Here is a 22048-nt window from a genome sequence, read left to right as displayed (position 1 = left end):
GGCAAAAAAAAACAAAGCGCATGGGTTCGATGCGATGTTCCGGCCGCGACTAACTCATAAATCGGACTTCGCGCGTCCGAAGTCTTATCTGGTGCGTCTACTTGAGCGGTATTGATAGCATGTGTACCTGTTCGAAAAAGGGTAAGCCAATGTGTACTGACGGAGTTTTTTTTGTGTACGAACTCTTTGGTGGAGTTTCGTGGTGTTGGGCATTATCGGACTAAAATTACGTTGAGGTGTGACGATTCTGAACCGTCGCTTCAGGGTAGTTTGAACATTACTTTGAAATGTCATGAAAAATTCTGAATTTGTCTTAGAAGTTAAAATTGAATTTTAAATTAATTCAAAACACACTTCATTCAACGGTATCGCGTCGTTTTCCAATTCCAACGGCTACAATTTGTCGTGAAAAGTTCCATGCAATATTAATTTGGTTTGTTTACACCGTGCATTCTCTGCATAGCATTAGAAAAGGGTAGAATCGAAGCAAGCCGTGTGTACACCAGAATGTTTTTCTCCCTTCCCTCGATCCCTCTTTTTTCAGCAGTACTGCAGCAGGCGACGACATGTTATCAGATGTCACTCAACAGCGAAACGGTTCACCGATGGCTACTTTGATTTCGAGGAAGCCGTACATTCCTCCAGCTAATGACACCTGACATTAGGATAAGTATTGGACATTAAGGGAAAAACAAACTTTCGCTGAATAATTAATTAATGACTACTTGATTACAACCCAAAACAAGACCGAATTTCTCCCGCGTTGAGCAGGTCTACCCCCCGCCGTCATCCAAGCAGGCCAACCTCGGATAATTACTTGTCGAATCGTGAAAGTGCATTACGGGAACTCCACGATGCATTTGGTGGGAAATTCCGGCGACGGGGCGTGGCTCAACAGGTTGCAAAAGCGCGCGCCATCGGGACGCCATCTGGTGGTGGTGCAGAAGTCGAGGATTGACGTTTGAGGGGGGTGTTAATAATTGAGTGTTGGGTGCACTTTTCTGAGTCATGTAATGAAATTAAATGTCAGAAAGTAACTAATGTTGGGTTTTGAATTAAAAATTTAAATTGAAATTAAAATTGAAGCAACTGCATTGTATTTTTTTGCAAGCAGTAACATAACCAAACTTTTCGGCATCCTTAGCAAACGTCAAATTAGTACAAATCCGGAGTTTTTTTTAAGAAGGACCTATAAGCTATTGTCTTTCATATGTTTATAGGACCTAATAAAAAAACTCTAGAAATTATTACTGATCTCTCCCGGAAAAAAATCTGGTATCATAATGTGATTGGGCTGAAGCGGAAGTGTAAACAAAGAGTCTATCCTACTCAAGCAGGGTGGCCACTCAAGTCGGGAATTCGGGAAAGTCGGGAAAAAGTCAGGAATTCGTAAAAATTCGGAAAAAAATCGGGAAACATTCGGGAATTGGGATTTTTCGTCAAATAGTCTGGAAAAGTCAAGAATTTTAAGCATACCTGTCCGAAAAAAATATTTTTTTGCTCTTGATTGATTCTGTAATATTTTGTAAAATTTTCAAACTATTTCAAATTAACTCAAAATTTGGAAGTTCCTTTCACTATTTTAATCAAGATTTTGATACATTTGCGAATTAATGGAATATTTTAGATATTCAAATTCTAATAGAGGAGAAAATCGTGACGTCAAAAATGAACTCAAATCACTCAAAGTTTATTTTGTGAGTGTCTTTAACAGTTTGGCCTAGTTTGACAGCTACATTGTCCCCAGTTTTCTGTGGAGACAAATGGAGGCGGATACTTTATGAAAATCATACCTGTCAAAATTCCTAGCCTCAAAATTTTGTCGCGAGTTGCTTTCTCCTTTTTTGATTCTCGGAAAAACTTAATGAAAAAAATGGATCGTTTTTTACCATTAAAGAATATATTTGAATAGCTTAACGGACAAAATAAAAGTCAAGAAGTTTTTATTTAAGCTGTTATGAAAATGTTTTTAGAATTTTTCTTTTTTGAAAATGTTGGATAAAATAAGAAGTAAAACATTAATTCCCATTAAATAGATTTTTCACAAAAAAATTAATTCCTTTATGTTTAGATTTTTTTTAAAGAATATTATTATGTAACTGTAATTATGTATTAAGCGTTTTTTGATAGCAAATTAAATTATGAAGTTATTTTTAAATTGTTGCACTCCATTTACCAGTTAAAACCAAGGAACAAAAACTTTATGTTTGCCAATTTCTCGCCTTGAAATTTTAAATATTGTTCAAGTTTTCTCTCTGAATTAAAACTATGAGTATTTTAATTTTTTGAAGTTTTTTTTACAAATTTGTTGTTAAATTTATCTTTCTCGCATTTGTTTTAATTTATAAAAAAATATCGATGGTTAATGTTAACTTTTTTATATTTTTGTTGTTATTTGGCCCTTTTGCCTATTATTTGAGTTTCTATAAAAGTCGGGAATTTTAAAATGGGATTTGAGTCGTCACCCTGTACTCAAGACAGTTGATGTTTACATTAGGAAAGAGCAGGATAGACTCTTTGTTTACACTTCGGCATTGGCCCAATCACATTGTTTTGCTAGAATTTTCTATGGTTTGACGTTTTAGGGTAGAGTCAAAAAATAAAAAACAAATCTCTTCGTTTATCAGCCAATGGATGGGTAGAACATGCTCTCAAAAACGGACTACAAGCAAGACTACAAGTTTAAGGTTGGTATACCAAGGTAATTCAATCCTAAGATGGTTATAACTGTAGAAAATGTTCAATAGGGTGAAACATTGGATGTAAACAAAGTAGCCTGTCACTATAGAGCAAACGAGATAGAATATTTGTTTACGTCTAAGGTTTCGCCCTTTTGAATAGTTATTACGGATATGGAAGCAGAATTGAAAATTGGTAAGTAATAGTGATCTGTTTAGTAATTATTCTGTCAATCTGTCAAACTGTCAACTTGCTACACGATAAAAAAAAAGTATGTTGAAAACACGAACATGAAATTGAGTGGATTTCTTCGTTTTCAGATTTTGAGTTTTTTCAACAAATTTCTGGCGTGTAATGTGGCTAACTGTCATCAATATGTCATTTTTTTTTAAATTTTCATAGTACAGAGCGGATTTGTTGATTCGATTTTCGCTACTTCGAATATTTGCTAACACTCAACTGTCAAAACCAGCTGTCAAACTGGTGATGAAAATTCAACCTCATTGCTTGACTATTTCCAAGCACTTGCACGCAGAAAAATATTTTGTAGAATCAGCCTGTACTAGATTTGATTCAACAAAATTTTTGTTGAATATAATCAACGCTGATTTTGCGTTGAAACAAACCTTGATTTTTTCAATTCCACAAAAATCTTTTGTTGTTTTGAAAAAGTTGCTTTGACGTTTAGCGTTGATTCAACAAAAATCTTGATTTGCAAATCAACAAAACGTTTTGTTGATTCAAATATGCCTTATTTTTCTGTGTGTGGTTTAGGCTTTTGACAGCTATCAATTGTTCCAATTAGTGAATCTGCTCTGTAGTCTGTCATTTTCCTCGTGAACTCTAACATCTTCTTTCTATTTTTTGAACGTCATCGTCAAATCAGTTGATGTTAATGTTGAATATCAACATAATTTCGATTAATCAAATAAAATTTTCCAAAGTTTAACAAAATTGTTTGATTGTTCAAGAAACCTTCTCGCAACCCCTTTTCAAACCCTTCTCCATCCCGTACAATGACGTCACACGCGAAGCTATCCCCCTGGTGTTGTTGTTGTGAATGGGTTTCCTCCAGCTCCAAACCCCACCCCGCATTCACAGCACCATTCATCCCTTCCTTAATGGGCAACCCACGACCATACCACACGTTATGCAATATTTCGGCAAGTTCGAAAGGGACGTACAACAATAGTTATGGCGGCCGCGCATGCGCCCTTCCACAAATCAATAGACAAATCGGGGGTGCCGACCATTGGGTCGACACTAGGTCAAACTTGGCAAGTTTGGGAGGGAAAATTGAGCGAAAGCTAAGCTTATTTTGATGAAATTCTGTGAAAGTTTCAATCTTAAACTTAAAAATAACAAAATGTCCCCTCCTCCCATTCAGAAATTGCATTTTTGAGCTAAAAAACCCAGTCGACAAAAGTGCATCCCCGCGCGGTCGACACAGTGTCCTTGTCGACCTGGCGGCCAACCCCGTCGACATCGCCGATCGACCCCGTCAGAAGTGAAAATTTTTCGGTGGGTGTAAGGAGTGCGCTAGCGAGAACCGTTCTCGAAAGCTGGAAAAACCGTGAAAAAAGCTGCCGCAATCCTCATCGAAACCACTTGATGACTTTGCCAAGAGACGTAAGTTGCGTTTGGGACCGTCGAATGGATTGCTAAACGGGTGGAAAAGTGCGAAAATTGGTGGGGAAAAGTGCGATTTCGCGACCATCGTCAAATTTCAAATTCGTGGATCGAAGTCACCCATGACTGCTATGGAATTGCCTACTGCGAGGGGTAATCGATAGGATTTTCGTGGCGCTTTTCTCAGACGCGATGGTCTAAGGAAGAAACGCCTACTTGGATCACTGGATTATTTTTTTTCCGATAGTTGGATGCACAGGAAAATTGCAACAACTTTTTTTCTGGAAGGCTGAAAATCGATAAAAGGTGGTGTTACTCATTGATTCGTCTCGATGGCGGCTGCCAACTTTTTCTCACTGGGTTTGGGATTTGAGTTCGCCCGAGATTGTTAAATTTATAAATAGAACAATCGGGAATGGCAATTGGGTGGGGGGAGGGATTCAATAGAACCCGTCGAAAGGGGATGAATAATTGATGTGCAGTGGCGAGCACATCGCTCTAGCGGAAATACAATTATGTTGAAGAAGTTCTGCGAGGGTTATTGTTAGAGCGGATGTGGGTTGAAATCATGGGACCACAAGTTTGTGCATGTCTGTGTGTGTGAGGGTGCGCAAAAGGGGCGCTTTTACCCCAACCCCAGCAAAAAAGAGCGTTCAGTGACCTTGAACCAGTTGTGTATCGCTAAGTAAACACGTTGCTTGCACATTTCTTTGCAGACGCTTCGATGTCTCGGCAGTTCGGATAATGCTTAAACTACCCAAAGGATTAAAGAAAAAGAAGAAAGGCAAAAAGTCCAAAAAAGACCAAGAACTATTCACCGAAGAGGAGCTAGAGCAGTACCGACGCGAGCACCAGTCGGCCTCGGCACTCAACTCGGCCGCACCTTCCGACACCGAAGATCATCCGGGGGAGAAATCTGGCGAGAACGACGAGGAATGGTCCAAGTTCGCTGCGCTAACCACTGGTATCGATTCGGTGCTTAAGAAGACCCAGCAGGATCTCGGCCGCATCAAGGAGAGCTCGTTCTTCCAGAAGCAACCGACCAAGGTCGAACTCGAAGCGAAGGAACGTGAAGAGCAGGCACAACGAGAACGAGAGGAGCAGGAACGGGCGAAGGAAGCTGCCAAGGAAGCAGAGGAGAAGCGAGCCGCCGAAGAGCTCATCAACGCCGTTGTTGAGCTCTCCGACTCGGAACCCAACTCTGAGGTTGAGGAGGACATCTTCGATACCAACTACACCGATGCTATAGCCTCTGGAGAACTTCCGATCGCGTATGTGCCGGAATCACCAGAACTAGAAGAGTTCGAAGGTCCAGACCCGTTCGATACCTCGTACGCCGATAAGGTCATCAAAGGCCCGGAAGTATCCAAGCGTGGCAAGAAGATCGTTAATATCGGAGCAGCTGTCCAAGTTCTAACCGGTCGCGTAGAAAACGTTTCAACAACCGCCAAATCCCGACCGAAGCCACGTCGAGGACCCAAGAATCTCCTCCTAGAAAGCTTCGACGACGGAGAAGCACCGGACGGTGCGGAAGCCGGTCCCAGCGAACCCGCTCAACCAGCGCTTCTAAGCCTACTCGACGATCCGTCTGAGCTCCCGAGCGATGCTCCGATCGACCTAGGCGTCTCGCTTCATCTCGCGCTCCAAAAGGATCAGGAATCCAAACAAGAACTCGAAGCCGAACCCGAGTTTAACCTCGACGAGTTTGACGATCTCAAGACCCGCCAGCCGGAACCAGCCCTTGAAGGGGACGACGACTTTGAGCTACTCGTTTCGAAGAAGCCGTCTCGTCCGCCACCACCGCGACCTGCGGCCGGACCCCGCCTTCCAGCGGGCCTCGTTGACTCCGACGACGAGTTTGCGCTCGAAGCGAGCGACGATCCGTTCGATACCGGCTTCGTCGAGCGAGTTCTTCCAGCGACTGCCAAAGAAGACGACGATTTTGACCCACGCGCCGAAGAGGGACTAGAAGAGGACGAGTTTGACTTTGATCCGCGGGCGGAAGAAGCAAAGACACCGGTGCGGGTCAAGACCCCGGATCTTTTCTCGGCCGAAGAGAACGCCAGCTCGAACTTGCAAGTGGTTGCTCACGATCTGCTGTCCGGAAGCAATACCGACTTGAGTAATATCTCGCAGACTCCGTTGGAGATAACCGCTAGTGCTAGTGGTGAGGAGTTCATCGATCCGTTCGATACATCGGCGGTTAATTCGATCGTCGCACCCGGCAAAACCGAACTCCGATATCTGGAAGAGGAACTGCTCGCGGGAGGTGGACTGAAGCACTCGCTAAGCGATCCGGACTTTGATCCACGGGCGGGAGGTGAATCTCCAGCACCACCGGAAGATTTCACGAGCATCGCCCAGAGGAAGTCTTCGTTGAGCTTGCACATCAACGGCGCTGCAGCCAAGAACAAGACCGTCGGCTTTGCCGTTCCTACACCGGATCTGCTGAAGATCGACGGAGATAACTCGATCACCAAGAAACCGCTCACTCCGTACTACAACCGGGAATCGTCGATCCCGGAGTCGGATCTAGCCGATCCGTTTGATACTTCGTTTGTACCGAGCTCCGCGCCGACTCAACTTGAGCTGAACCTTCTCGAACAGGAGCTGAACGACGCTACCTTGAAGCATAGCTTGTCCGACCCGGACTTTGATCCACGTGCAAGCACTCCCGGAGTCCAACCGCAGCAACCAAGCAAGTCCGATCTTCTTGGAGTAGACGAATCTTGCAGTCAGAAGGTTCTGACGCCGGCCGGTGTCAAAGCCGAATCGCTCGAGGAGATCGACCCGTTCGACACCTCGATCGCCGTCAACATCCAACCGGGCAGCACTGAGTTGAAGCTTCTTGAGAGCGAACTTATACCGGCGCCGGTAGCTACCGTCGACCCGGATATCCTCTCCGGATCCCAGGAGACCGGAGCGTTCTTCGTGAAGGTCCTCACTCCTCAGCCGAGCAACTCGATCGACGAAACCGAGGTAGATCCGTTCGATACTTCGTTCGCCAACAACTTGGGACCGGGCAAGGCCGAGATCAAGCTTCTGGAGAACGAACTAATCGACTAAGGCAAACAAGCAAGATGGCGAATCCCTTCCTGATGGAAGATGAGCCGCTGGCTGAGCCGGTGTCGAATCCGTTTCTGTTTGGTGATGACGCACAAGAGGAAGCCGACGGGGTGGTGGACGACAATCCGTTCTTGGCGCCGGCCCGCAATCCGTTCGCGGACTTTGGTGCAGAGGCGGAAGAACCTGGCACGGGACCTGTGGGGATCAACGCGGTGGTCACGACCGGTGCCGACCTCTTCGGGGTTAACGACTCCGTGGTGTACCAGCAGCCGGCCATGCTGCCTCGGCAGCAATCCAACGGAGCCAACTTCTTCGACACCACGATCAACGAGGACGACGATCTGATCATGCCGAAACCAACGCAGCTACATCTGGGACCGCACACGAACAACAACCTGCTCGACGATGGTATGATCAATGCGTACTCCAGCGAGGACGAGCTGAAAGGGGCTCCAGCTGGGCAGGTCAACAATGGCCGAGGACCTCCACCGCGGCCAATGCCACCGATGTCGCAGGCCACCCAACAGCTGATCAGTTCGTTGGCCGATCAGCTCGACCAAACCAGCACAAATTTGCTGCAAAAGATCCCGGCTACCAGAACGCCCAGTCCGGTGTCCATGAGAGATCTGCACTCTCCCAGTCCGACACCCGATTTTGGCGATCTGTTGTCCGTGACCGACCAACCACCGGCTGGTACCGGCGGCCTTCCACCGCAACCCGATAATCCATTTGCTGATCCCCCAGTTCCTGTCGTTGCCAAGCCCGAAGTTCCGAAGCCTCCTCGTCCAAGACCTCCTCCACCACGTCCGGCTCCTCCCAGAAGTTCCCTTGCCTCATCACCCGTAGCCGCCGCTGCTCCGCCAGTTCCTCAAGCCCCGGCCACCCAGCAGGAAGCGGACCTGTTTGACCTGTTCGGAACCACTTCGACTGCCAAGACTGCTCCGCCAAAGCCACCGGCTCCCAAAACAAAGGAAGACATCCTTTCGCTGTTTGCCGCACCCGCTCCGTCGGCTTCGCCGACTCCAGCCGTACAGGAAGTCAAGCAGCGCGATCTTCTCAGCGATGATTTCTTCGAAACTCCAGCCGAACCCTCGGAACCGTTTGTCTGCAATCTGGCTGAGAATCTTGTGCAAGCTCAAGCTCCGGAACCGGTGGTCGAAGAACCGATGGTTGAGGAAGCAATTGCTCAAGAACCGTTCCCACCACCGGAAGTCCCGGCTGAACCGTACATTCCGATTCCCGAGCAACCGATGATGGAACCATCTCCGGAGATTGTCCTGGAAGCTCCTCCTCCATCCGACGACTACATGCACTCGGCGGCCGACTCGTCCGAGTACAGCCCAACCGGTTCGAACATCACGTCCGGAAACTTCCCCAGCTCCGTTTCCGGCAGCATCGTAAACATCGCCGTAATGGAAAAGACTGACGAGCTCGTCGAGCAGGAACCTTCCCTGGAGGAGGAGGAGTACAACCACGTGGACGCCGTTCCGCCAGTCGTTTCCACCGTCGCGTCCCAACTGTTCTACTCGGAGCCGGAAACTACGATGGCTTACACAACCGAACCGGAAACGGTCAATCCGTTCGCGATGGATGACGAACCCGCTGTGGTGGTGGCGCCTCCAGCCATGGACTACGCGAACGAACTGTTCGGGAACGCCGAGAACAACAACCCTGTTGTTGCCGCCGTGGACAACTTTGCACAAATCCAGACGCAGGAACCGGACGAGTTTGACTCGTTTGCGGCCAAGTTCGAGGGCACGCAGAACAAGGTCGCGAGCAACAACATCTTCCTGGACGAGGCTCCCGGGGCCGTTTCGGACGATGCTTTTGGGGCGGCGGATGCGTGGGGAACGGGCGGAGTGCCGAGTGGCGGAGGGTTCGATGGGGGCGATGGGTTCGGAACCGAGGACGGGTTCGACGATCCGTTCCTGTCGATGCAGGCGCCGCCGCCGGTGCCGGAGGTGAGTCGGATTCTTTTTGCTTAAGGTATTAAGGAGTTATAAGGGAATATTTTTTTAGGGAACACCGTTCGGACGGTGCCACTCGGGAGATTCGGACGAGGGGACGAATACGTTCAACGTGGTTATCCGACCGAAGGAAGGAATGGACGTTGGGTTGGCACCGGCTTTGGCGCCTCCACCGAGGAGTCCGCAGACGGCTTCGATCTACTCGGGAGACTCGTCTCCACGTGTTGTTAATCCGTTCGAAACGGGAGCCGATGACGATGCAGCGCTGGCAGCTGTTCCGGATGGTGAGTTGTTTGGAATTGGGAAACGTCTGGTGACGTCTGATTAATACGTTTGCTTTCGCAGCTACTCCGCAACTGCAGCGAACCGACTCACAGGAGACGCCGCCGACGCCATTGTTTGACGACGATGTGTCGCAACCGTTGGAGGACTTCCCGCGCGTCGTCTACTCTGGAGACGTCTGGGAGATGCAGCTGCGGCAGCCGAACAAGAAGAAGATTACCGGTCAGCGGTTCTGGAAGAAGATTTTCGTGCGGCTGGTGTTCCAAGGGGACAGTCCGGTGCTGCAGCTGTACAACGCCGAGAAGGACAAGGATCCGTTCCAGGAGCTTCCGCTGCAGGCTTGCTACTCGGTGTCGGAGATTGGAGCGCAGCAGTACGACAACTTTGGCAAGATCTTCACGATCAAGTTGCAGTACGTGTTCTACAAGGAGCGACCGGGGGTGAGACCGGGTCAAGTGACAAAGGCGGAGCGGTTGACGAACAAGCTGAGTCAGTTTGCGGCATACGCCATTCAGGGGGATTACCAGGGGGTTAAGGAGTTGGGAAGTGACCTGAAGAAGCTGGGACTGCCGGTGGAGCACGCTCCGCAGATATCGCAGCTGTTCAAGCTGGGCTCGATGAACTACGAGGATATGAAGCAGTTTTCGGTGTGCATCGAGGAAGCGCTGTTCAAGATGAACGTTCACCGGGATCGTGCACTGACGTACAAGACGGAGGAGGTTCAGGTGACGGCCGTGGATGAGCTGTACGTGGAACAGGATGCCGAGGGTCACGTGGACAAGCAGATTGCTCGAGTAAGACTGTTCTTCTTGGCGTTTCTATCAGGTGAGTAAGGGTTGAGGAGGTTTGGGGAAGATCATTCTAGAGGTTCCGCTTCCCGACAGGAATGCCCGACATCGAGCTGGGCGTGAACGACCTGTGGCGCCAGGGCAAGGAGGTGGTCGGACGGCACGATATCATACCGGTTGTGACGGAGGAGTGGATCCGGTTGGAGGGCGTCGAGTTTCACGGTTGTGTTCAGCAGGACGAGTATGAGCGTAGTCGTACGATCAAGTTCAAACCGCCGGACGCGTGCTACATCGAGCTGATGCGCTTCCGGATTCGTCCGCCGAAGAATCGGGAGCTTCCACTGCAGCTGAAGGCGACTTGGTTGGTAACTGGTAATAAGGTAGAACTGAGAGCGGACGTGCTGGTGCCCGGGTTTGCCTCGAGGAAGCTCGGACAGATTCCGTGCGAGGATGTTTCCATTAGGTTCCCGATTCCGGAATGTTGGATCTACTTGTTCAGAGTGGAGAAGCACTTTAGGTAAGAGGCAGAAGTAACGTAAAGAAATTCAGTAACAACACAAAATTCTTTCAGATATGGCTCGGTCAAGTCAGCGCATCGTCGCACGGGTAAAATCAAGGGCATCGAGCGGTTCCTGGGTACGGTGGAGACCCTCCAGGAATCGCTGATCGAGGTGACGTCCGGCCAGGCCAAGTACGAGCACAACCACCGGGCGATCGTGTGGCGCTGCTCGAGGCTGCCCAAGGAGGGCCAGGGAGCGTACACGACGCACCAGCTGGTGTGCCGGATGGCGCTGACCAGCTTCGACCAGATCCCGGAACAGCTCGCCCCGTACGCGTACGTGGAGTTCACGATGCCGGCGACGCAGGCCTCGCACACGACGGTCCGCTCAATCAGCGTGCAGGAGTCCGAGAGTGACGATCCGCCGGAGAAGTACGTGCGCTACCTGGCCCGGCACGAGTACCGGTAAGTGAGCTGTCAAAAAAGCGCACCTTGCAAATTCAACAACCTTGACTGTTTTTTTTGTTTACTCCTTTAGCGTCGGCATCGAGCACACGACGAACGAATCGGTCAACCCGTACCTGGCGGCCACGACCGTCAAGCGGGAGCAACCGATCCAGGAGGAACAGCCGATGGCCACGACGCCGATAGCGCCCAGCGATTCGGACTCGGATTCGAACTAAGTTGGCATTTGTTTACGTTTGGCGCGGCACAGCGCTGCTTACGTACAATCTAGTGGTCCATGAGTTTTGCTTACCGTTTGGAAGGTGATGAATTGGGCTTTTCTTTGGAAAAATTGCGTTCAGATTTACGAGGGGATCCAAGTGTAAAATCAAAATACTGATTTCGAAATGGTGCAGCTATACAGCGCGAGCGGAATACGGTATGCTCTATTTAATCAACTCTCAATGTTTGGGCACGTGCCCCAACACATGGCATGGAACTGTAATTGATAATGAAAAACTTAAAACATAGGTGTTACTGAATTATATTAGTTTGACAATAAAATACATTTATTACATAAACGAGTAAGCTTAAACCAAACCAGAGACGAAAAGTATTACCAGTTATATATCATAGATGGCAACACTAGTTTTTATTTGTAAAATGTATTGTTGTCCACTGAGTTACTTCTTGAAATCAGTTATTCCATTAGACACTTTGGAAGATTATTCAACTTTCTTGTCTGTACATAATTAATTTGTGAATTAATTAACGATCAAATTCTAGTCATTAGTTGAATAGCAATTTCTTGAACCACTGTTAAAATGATAAGTAATAATTATATAAACTGTAGCAGAAAACACAGTCAAGAAATCTAATCTATGTTAATCTTGTGCTCGATGCAGCAGCAGCAACAAAAGATAAAATCAACCAAAAGTAATACTCGTTGCAATAGTCGGACAAAATGATACTTATTAGCAAAAAAAACTAACGTACATATTAGAATTTGCAAATGAAAAAAAGAAATAAAAAACTTACGCAGCATCCACACAATCCCTCCTAATCTGCTGCTTTTGGTATTGCACATATCAAACTTAAAAAAAGAAAGAGTCTAATTTAAACGCCATTTTGCTTCAAACGTGAACGACTTATTGTGTGCGTACACTGTTATCGCGAACCAATCAACTTTGCGTTTCCCTTATCAACGAACTTGAGTGATCCAATCTGACAACAAAAAAAAAAAATCAAGACAAGCAGCATTTACTGTACATGTGTTACCAAGTAAATAAATTAAATGAAAATCACTAGAAGCGTTGCAGTATTCAAATTTATGGACAAAAAAACACACACACACGGAAATATTTGTTGAACGATTATTTTAAGCTGAATTGTACGAAGCAAAACTACATAAAACAAAATAAAACAAGCAAAAGTAATCTTTATTGAGTGTACCGCGAAGGGGGGTTATGAATTGAGCAAACTTTAAGCAAACAAAATCGAAAACATGTCACACAGGAGAAAACGCAAAATGAATATACACAAACCCTTGAAAAAGCTAAACTTAATCGTTATATGAAAAAACATGATCGAATTAGTAACCTACCAAAAACCAAACTGCTTGAAAATGTGAAAAAGAACCCAAAAAAAAGATGTGGAGAAAATGTTGCAAAACCCAGATTTAAAGGCGTACACAGAAGACACCCATATACTAAATAAAAACTTAATCCAAAGATATAGTAATAAAAATAATATTGAAATATACCCTATATACATTACGAAAACGATAAAAAGTGAAATAATGTTGAAAAGCGGTTGCGTTTGATTTTTGAGTGTAGGTAAATATCACATGGCCTATTTTGTTTGATAATTTTGCTCTTTCACCGTTTCCGTGCACGTTTGACAGGGTTGATGAGCTGTCAAACTGAAACTTTGTTGTAAACAAACAGTCTATCCAACTTGCTCTACACAGTAAAATAAAATCGTGGTATAAAAGATAAAAGATCACCTTCCAGATTTACATTTTTTGCTGTGTTGCTGACAGTTTACGTTGAGTGGGAATGGGATGGGTTGCTTGGGGAGCGTTCTTTTATTACGCAACGCAAAAAATCAGATTTTAAGACCCCCTCCTCCCCCCTCGTAACAAAATTTCCATACAAATTTCCAAAAAATTGTATGGAGCGTAACACGGCCTCCAACCCCCCCCCCCCTCCACCCCATCTGCGTTACGTTATAAAAGTACGCTCCCTTGGATACAATCTCTGAGTATTGAAATCAAGCTAGAGTAATTTAGAATTAGCATGATCAAGATGACAGCCCATCCATTTTATAAATAAAATGAATATAAAAAAGCAACCAGAATTTTGAAATAATTATTGAAAAAGAAATCCATGAAAATCCATGAAAAAGAAAAAAAAAATTCAGACTTCTATAGAAAAAGGAAACCCCCACCGCGAATTACCTCTCTCAGAAGCCACTGGGTTTGCCTCCCCTCTTGAGAGAGGAAAGAATCGAATTCTAGACTGAGAGTGGAGAGGATTCGCGAGAGTTTTCGCGCCTCTCTGGGTTCACGGTGGGTTTAATGTTTGTTATGTTTGATTTTTTTTTTCATCTTGATTTATGAAAACACTACTGTAAAACAATTCTGATTGCACGATTGTGAAAATTTACTAACAATAAAAACTGAACATACTCAGAAATAAGTTTCCTCTTCCTGGAAAAGATGAGTTGAGTTTAAGGAAAAAGTAATCAATTTAAAACTATTCGCTACACTATTTGAAGTGAAAATTCCAATAGGATTCCCTTTATCTTTGAGCACTCAAAATAATCCACACGTTGATGCTACCTGAAAAATCACGTAACCCCGATTTCCCCCTCGCTAGGCTCGTTTTACGTGACACACGTAAAAATAATGTGAAAGTGTACTGGCAAAAAAAATGTTTTCACGTTGATGTTACGTGAAAAACCTTATAGGGTATATGACCCTATTTTGGACCTAGTACCTATTTTGGACCTATTTTTATTAATCGAGGTAGTTCAGGCTTTTAAAGTACGAATTCACTGAATCCAACCAACAGAAAGTGTAAGCAGGATCGTTTTGTAGCTTACCTCTTCCAAAAATGTTAACATTTTTGATTATTTCCCCTTTTTCAGCCACTTTTTCCAATGCCAATTTTATTTCCTACCATTTTCCTAGCACATCGATTAGGTCCAAATATTCCGGCATCGTTGCTTATCGGATTTGGCTCGCGACACCTTGATGATTTTTTCTGTTTTGCACTGAAACCAAGCAATTTCATCCGGTTTCCGAGCAATGTAACTGTTGTCTATTTAATGCTTTTATGTTTTTCGTCACTAAACCATTGAAATAAATTTTCTATTATCGAAAAAAACTCAATTCAAAATATTTTTTCAAATCAGCCACGTTGGATCAGTTTTTGGAGCTATTTTGCCGTCGGTTCAAGGCTATCACCAACACATGTATAAAGAGGTGTTGCCAGTTTTGTTTATCAATTTATTTCGATATTTCATTGACATTTATTGAATTTTTTTAATTTAATATTTTGAATTGCATTCCTTTACTGTAATTATTTGAAATAAATCTAAGCTTTAAAAAGCAAATGATTAACAGAAACAATGAAAATATGTTTTTTAAACGATAAAAATGCAAATTGATGATAGAGATTTAGATGATTCTTAGGATCGATTGCAAAGTATCCCAAAATTTAAACTGATGTTGATTTATTTTTGTCTTAACATCATTATCACTAATTTAGCTGCATATATTTTTAAATTTTGCTTCAAAAAATGCAAACTGGCTACCCTGTTGGAATTGAAGGGGAAGCGATTGAAAAACCTAAAGGGTCTAGTTAATTAAATCGTCAGCTGTCACCGTGACAGGAGCTGTCAAAATTGCTTACGAGTGGTTTTTGAAAAAGTCGTATGAATTAAATTTAAAAAATCTTGAGTTCGTTTTATAAAGGTCCTAAGCGCTAGTTGTAAACAAATCAATTTTTCGATCAGTTCTCGATCAATTTGCGAATTATAAATAAAAAATGCTATGAATTGTCATCTGCACGTCTTTTAAATCTTTTAAAAAATCAAATAAGTTTCAGTGATCGTGATGGCTGTTACGACGTATTGCAAACTAATTAGAGAAATATATATATGGAAAAAATATGTTTTGTAAGTTTTGACTGATTTTTGCATATCTATCAATATATATATTTTTTTTAAATACAGGTACAACGTATTTTTTCACAATTGCCAGCGTTGGCTTATAATAAATTACACTTTTAGATTTTACCGTGTCAATCATGTTAGAAACACAATTGAACCAGCCAGAAAAATAAAATTCTTCGATGTTAACTTTATGAATTTTATGGTTTAAGACATATCTGTTTACCGTAAATCTGGGTGACTTTGATAGCCGGGGTGACTTTGTTAGGTTTGAGATTTTTCCGCAAAATGAAGAGTACAAATTAAATACGTACGGAATGGTATGGAATCATACTGACCTTGGTAGAGAAGTGCTCAAAGTACCTCATGAAGATCTTTTCAAGAAAATGTTTGAAAAGTTAGTTAACTATAATTAAGAAAATGTTGATAAATAGCATTATGAACATGATTTTGAATCGTAAAACGGAATGCATTTTCGGATTCTTCGGACAATCTTCTACTAGGAATAGGTAAAATAAGTTTGTAAATAATAAATATTATTAAATATTATTTGTTTTTGAAACATAATTCAAAAAAAATCTCCTAATTTAAAGGCATTTTCATTTAAACAAAATGAATATAAAATGTAATAACTTTTGATTCGTTCTATGAATTCAGTTAAACATGTAATATAAATCTATATTTTAATAAACAAAACTAGTTTTAACGAATTTCAGGCAAAGTTCTGAATATTTAACAATTTTACCTAAAATTTATATGTATTATATTAAAAAGCTTATAAACATAGTTAACTAAATATTGACATAAATGATTTTCTTAAAAATTATATCAGCAACCTAAGTGATGGTAAATTCGAAGTAAAAATAATGTTTGAACACCTCAAATCTGCTTTAAACAAGACAAACTATGACTATCAAAGGCACCCTGGTATTCAAACAAAGATTTTTTCAAATATTACATTGTTTTTAAAAGTGCAACATTTAGTTAAACTTCTTGTCAAGCAACTGTAAAGTTTAACATGACAGATGAGAAAGTTTCACAACAAGTTACAAGCTATAATCTCCCTTTAAAATTTCTTCATTGTTTAATCATATTTGAACTTAAACTCTGCGTAAAATTTAGAACCTTTTTTCATTGTAACTTGTTATGTATCTCTGTCATTCATTTAATTTTATGTTAAGGTGATTTTATAGCGACTAATAACGGGTTGTCTTTTATGTTCTAATTCTTGAACAACTAAGTCGTAAGTATACGCAAATTGTAAATAGGACAGAGACCTGCTAAAGATGCGTGAGATTCCATTCCATATAATTAAAACACGTTTTCAAATTAAAATCCATTGTTTTATCATAACTATTTAATTTCTGAAATAAATATTTTCCAAATTATAATCGTGGATAGGCCCTTTGGTTTATCAAACCGAGTTTTTTGTAAGTGTGCGTGTTGCCGCCGCACGCCGCAATTCGAGTTGTCCAAATTTCAACCAATCAGAGTGTGGGTCCAAAATAGGTTCAGCGATGTCTCCAAAATACATTCAATAAGTCCAAAAAGCATCCAAAAAATGTTTTTCTTGAAATGCTTATTACAATGAAATGGTTAAATTATTTTCAATTTACAATAGTACACTTTGTTAAGCATAAATTAAGGCACAAAACAATCCTGAAACGAGCCAAATTAGTTAGACCGTTCCTGAGAACCATGTGTTGACGCTTTGCATAGTAGGTCCAAAATAGGGCCATATACCCTAGTATTTTTCCACTAGGTTTTTTCATGTAGCCTTTATGTGTTTTGAAATGTAACTTCAACGAGACTCGAATGCGCCATTCGGCCGAAATTTCTACGTGATTATTTTAGTATGAAAATTGTTGGCGTACGGTGAAGACCTGCTGCCGAACTTGCGCTCACAATTTTTTCAAAGAGGACAGCAGACGGTTAGTAAAATTGAGTTTAAATATTTTTATTAGAATTCATTTTTTTGTTTTGTTTTGCAGATCTCTAGAAGCCTCATCTTATTTCTCGGTGCTTTCATTAGCGGTGACCTCAAGAATCTCTCGAAAGCAATCCCAGGCGCAATCCCGGTCATCATCCTGACGTCGATTTCGTCCGTCAGTATGCCAATCATGGCTGGTGCCAAAGTGGTGCTTGACGCCACCGGAAATGCTTATGACATGGCCAACGGGTCGTGAACCTTTGCCGAGTGTGCCCGGAGAAGTGCAAATACGCCAGGTGCTTTGCGGCCACCCTCTCGTCGTCGCAAACAAATTTGGTGTTCCAAGCGTTTGCTAGAACAAGCTGATGGTGTGCGGCCACGTCATAACTTCGAAACGGGTTCCCCCGCGGCCGGCAGAATCTGGAAACTGTGACCGAACTTCTTCGTGGTCGGCTACAAGCGTGACTGGGACGAGGATTACCACCAGTGCGAAGTTGACTAGCCGGACCAGCTATCTTTTGAGCCAATGATCCCGCCGGAACGATCGCCAGTGGCAAACTTCGATTCGTCAAGCGGAAACCAAACTGGTTGCTCAAATTGACATCACGAAATCTTGAGTTTAAATTATTTATGAATGTAAGAAGAATTCAAATAAACATTGAGTTGAAGTTAAACTGCATTTTTGGTTCTTCTTTTTTCAAACAACAGAAAAATAAACTGAACATAAACCTCATTAGTACTAGAAATTCATATAACAATTACTAGAACGTTCATGTAGAGTTCACCAGCTGATACATTTAGCATTTACGTGTTAAGCACGTAGAAACGACGTGAAATAATCTGGCCAAGCAAATTTCGTTTCTACTAGGGCCGCCTCGTAGAAGTTACGTGAAAACTCTAGTGGAAAAATACCACATAACTTTTCACGTAACTTCAACGTGTGTATTTTTTTGAGTGAGGGATTGAGCGAAAACAGGGAAACAGAATCTCGATCACAAAGGATTAAAAAAAGTGGCAAATTATGTAAATTAGGCAATGATTAAATTTCGCACACAAATCGTTGCTGAAGCTGCACAGAAAAAAAAAGTTGAATTTTGGAATGTTGAAAATTTGGTAGGTTGAATATTACCTCTTTATTTGTGTAATATTACATAAAAAATGTGTAAAAATGTGAACCTGATGAATATTCATCAAAAACTGATGAAAATTCATCATTTTCTGTGTTAAAATTTATCATTTATTTTGCCACAAAATCTGTCACCATTTCCTGATGAATATTACCATCATTTTTTTTTCTGTGTGGGTGTCACATTTTGGACCCGCAAAAAAAGGGTACATTCTTGAAAAAATATACGAACATTACGTTTCAATTTCCTCTCACTTTTCCTTCTCAGAAGCAGAATAAGAAGCTCGACAAGTTGATGAAAAGGGAAATTTGGGAGGCCCTTTCTTGCTGTCACATTTTTTCAGCAGCACCAGCAGGGGAAAATGGTAATAAGACTCACTTGAACAAAGGCAAGGCCGGGTAACGTCATGATTCGAATTCCGGACACTTAGTAGCATATGTAGAGGAATCACTTTCCGGAATTAAAAACGGCCGATTAATGCAAGGATTTATGCTGACTTTTATTCTCCGCAATTTCTCCCGTCCGTCCAAGCGTCCGTCCAAACCTACTCTCCCTCCACGCTACACGCTTAAATCAATCTACCCACAAACTCTCTCTCGCTAACTCATCCACGTCGATCTCTCCCCTACAGCATATAATTTTCGTTATAGCTGCCAAAAAATCATGTAATAAGTTGGAAATGAAGAAATATCATCAGGATGTAGTACTAACAGTCAGTTTTAAGAGAATGCATGCACAATATGTCTTTTCTAACAATTTTTCATCAGAATTTGAAAATTAAAATGACTTGTTGTGCTTCGAATCCCGGACACTGATATAAGCTGATTCGAAATCCGCACACTTTTGCTTCGAATTCCGGACACTCGTTTTTGCTAATGAATCGCACAAATTTGTACTGTAATGTTAGTGAATGGCATTCTATAGGTCTCAAATAAGCAGTTAACAACAAAACAATCGATATTTTATATAAAAATTTGCTAGAATTTAAGAAAATCAAAACCATAAATTTCTGCTTTGTCTTCCCGGTGCTTCGGACGCCTATGAAATATTTCACGTGAAATGTTTCGCATTTTTGGTAATCTTATAATTTTATTTTATTTAATTGTTTTGACATTAACTACAGCGTTCAAACAAACTTAAAATGAAAGTTGATGTTAGAATTCATCAAATAACACAGTTTTGACATTCATAATGCGAACTTATATCCAAATAATTGATAAAACAATATGAGGTGTCCGGGTTTCGAAGCGTCCGGGAATTCGAATCATGACGTTACGTGGGCGGTATAATTTCAATGTGAAAATGAGATTCAGGTAGTTGAATTCGAAATAAATCTATTTACGGGTGTGTTTTTTGAATAAATGATTTTTTTGGTGGGGGGTCCTCCCCCCTTGGTGACAAGGAGGCCATGATTTAGGTCTTATGTGGGTATTTGAATAATAAATAATAAATTTAAATTTTAAAGTCTTTTTCACAAGCAGCTAATCATCCACTCAAAATATAATTTTCCACCGTCACACCACTTTTGTTACAAGCAGCTTGCAAATAATTAATCCAATTACCGTGAAATTAATCCAAGAGCAAAAGCGCTTCCGTCGCTCGAGCACCTTTTCAATTAGCGCAAGGGAGGTAATATTTTCCGATCAACTTGAGGCACATTTTATCACATTTCCTGAAAAACTCCTTAATAATTTATTCCCTTGAAGAATCTTCAACCTTCACGCCATGGCCAACTTTGAGGGAGCTGCGTGGAAACGCAACGGAAGCTTCTTTTTTGAAATTTATGAGTTTGCCTGGCGTGCTCACCGTAGTAGGCCTGGGGGTCTTTGAGTGATAATGCGTCGCTCTTGATTTATGAAATGGAGCTTGCGAAAATATTTCCCCACGCATGTGGGACGAAGAAATTTTCTCATGTAAGTAAATTTACAGGGTTGGGAAAATTGCTGCGAGCAAGTTTGCACATTTTTCCCTCACTTTATCACTCGGTCAAAGTTTGCTGACAGTTTAAAGAACTCAAATTGTTTTATGAAGCATCTTAGTAGGCATGGATATTGTGAAATTGTCTGTCTAAATTACAAGTTTTGCTGACAACTTGAAACAAGAGCGAGGAAATCGTTTAATCTATCAAAGTGGTGGACAATCACGTTCCTGAGGCTAAACGGAAAGCCCACTCTAAAGATAAACAGTAACGACTACCCCCTTGAGGGAACAAATGTGATGATAATGTAATGTTTACATTTGAGTCTCCCCATCTTACACCTCGCCCATGTGTATTCATCACTTCTTCATCGGAAAATGAGGTGGGTTGCTTGGATAATAGCCCCCAGGTTACGAATTCCACCATTCTTCAAGGGATTATGGCCCCCCTCATCAAATGATCATAGTAGGCCATATCACGTCATTTTATCCTGCTCTTTTCGTAGTCATCCGGTGGAATGGTGGTATTAAGGTGGAACCATGCCAATATTGACACGTGGTATCATTATCGTTCATCTTGATATTGAGCAAACGTCACGTTTTGGACAGCGGAAAGGATTTCGAGCTCTGAAAATGCCGCTGGCGATGATGTTGAAGATGTTGTTTTTAAGGCAAATATTATTATGGTCTGAATCAATATGGGAGGGTCTTCTGTGAAATGGAACTGTTATTTTAAAGATGAATTCAACAATTATGAAAATTCTGCATTGTTCTTCAGGGTAGAAAATAAAATAACTTAATCAAAACCATTCGTTCCATTCTTCTCACAACCCACAAATCTTCAGCCAGCAAATCAAAACACAAATTTCTCACAAAACTTCCGACCGACTTCCGGCAGCCAATTTCAACTTCAATCCGGAACGCCAAGGCACCTTGTTCGCGGGCCGGTCCGGCAATATTTTCCTTGTCACACCAGATTTTTTCCCTCTTCTACTTTTTTTCTACTTCTTTGTGGCAAGTGACAATACCAATTTGCATCCACTTTCTCTCCACCTCTGTTGGTTGGTTCGCAATTCGCCAACTTATAAATTGAGTCAAGCTTTTCCACCGTTTCCGGGAATTTTCCTTTTCTTCTTTTTTAGGGTGGGTTGCATAAGCTCGGGGGCAGGTGTAATATGGATTGGCTTATTTATTGCCTTTTTTGTGCTTCTTATTCTTCTTTTGTGATATGATTTTTGCTGCCAAAGCCAAAGTTGTTTACTTTTGTTGTTGGTCTTTTTACAATTTTGATAAAAACAATGCTTTCTCTTGCTGTGGATGCTGGAGCAAGGTGATAAATAAAAAGTTTTATTTGATTCACAGCAGGTGGAGGAAGTGAATTTGCAAAAATGGAGGAGAAAATGTTCTGCGAATGATTGCAAGAGTGAAAAGTGCAATAAATCATTCGTAGTTTGTTTTCTGTTTTCCACGAAATGTCAAGTGCACACGATATCGACTTGTACTTTAAGATAAATATGAAAATTTATAAACACCATATTTGAAAT

The 22048-nt window shown here is 42.3% G+C and overlaps 2 protein-coding genes across 2 annotated transcripts; both read left to right on the top strand.

The window, feature by feature from the left end:
• The first annotated feature begins 4160 nt into the window (after window positions 1-4160).
• On the top strand, window positions 4161-7383 carry LOC120432337 (protein stoned-A). Its single transcript, XM_039597525.2, has 2 exons — window positions 4161-4308; window positions 5025-7383. Exon 2 carries the CDS (start codon window positions 5053-5055, stop codon window positions 7372-7374), a length of 2322 nt encoding a protein of 773 aa, XP_039453459.1. The 5' UTR covers window positions 4161-4308; window positions 5025-5052; the 3' UTR covers window positions 7375-7383.
• LOC120432336 (protein stoned-B) lies at window positions 7252-12579 on the top strand. The gene is made up of 6 exons (XM_039597524.2): window positions 7252-9335; window positions 9394-9625; window positions 9687-10448; window positions 10508-10928; window positions 10983-11375; window positions 11449-12579. Exons 1-6 carry the CDS (start codon window positions 7389-7391, stop codon window positions 11591-11593), a joined length of 3900 nt encoding a protein of 1299 aa, XP_039453458.1. The 5' UTR covers window positions 7252-7388; the 3' UTR covers window positions 11594-12579.
• The last annotated feature ends 9469 nt before the right edge of the window (window positions 12580-22048 follow it).

The sequence above is a fragment of the Culex pipiens genome, chromosome 1 (genome assembly GCF_016801865.2).
Source record: "Culex pipiens pallens isolate TS chromosome 1, TS_CPP_V2, whole genome shotgun sequence".
Lineage (NCBI taxonomy): Eukaryota > Metazoa > Arthropoda > Insecta > Diptera > Culicidae > Culex > Culex pipiens.
Note: the sequence above shows the minus strand (reverse complement) of the source record. Positions and strands in the feature narration are given on the sequence as shown.

Coding starts and splice junctions, on each gene's coding strand:
- LOC120432336 (XM_039597524.2), top strand. CDS start 7,389: ATGGCGAATCCCTTCCTGATGGAAGATGAGCCGCTGGCTGAGCCGGTG. Junction 9,336..9,393: donor CGCCGCCGCCGGTGCCGGAG/GTGAGTCGGATT, acceptor ATATTTTTTTAG/GGAACACCGTTCGGACGGTG. Junction 9,626..9,686: donor GCTGGCAGCTGTTCCGGATG/GTGAGTTGTTTG, acceptor TTGCTTTCGCAG/CTACTCCGCAACTGCAGCGA.
- LOC120432337 (XM_039597525.2), top strand. CDS start 5,053: ATGCTTAAACTACCCAAAGGATTAAAGAAAAAGAAGAAAGGCAAAAAG.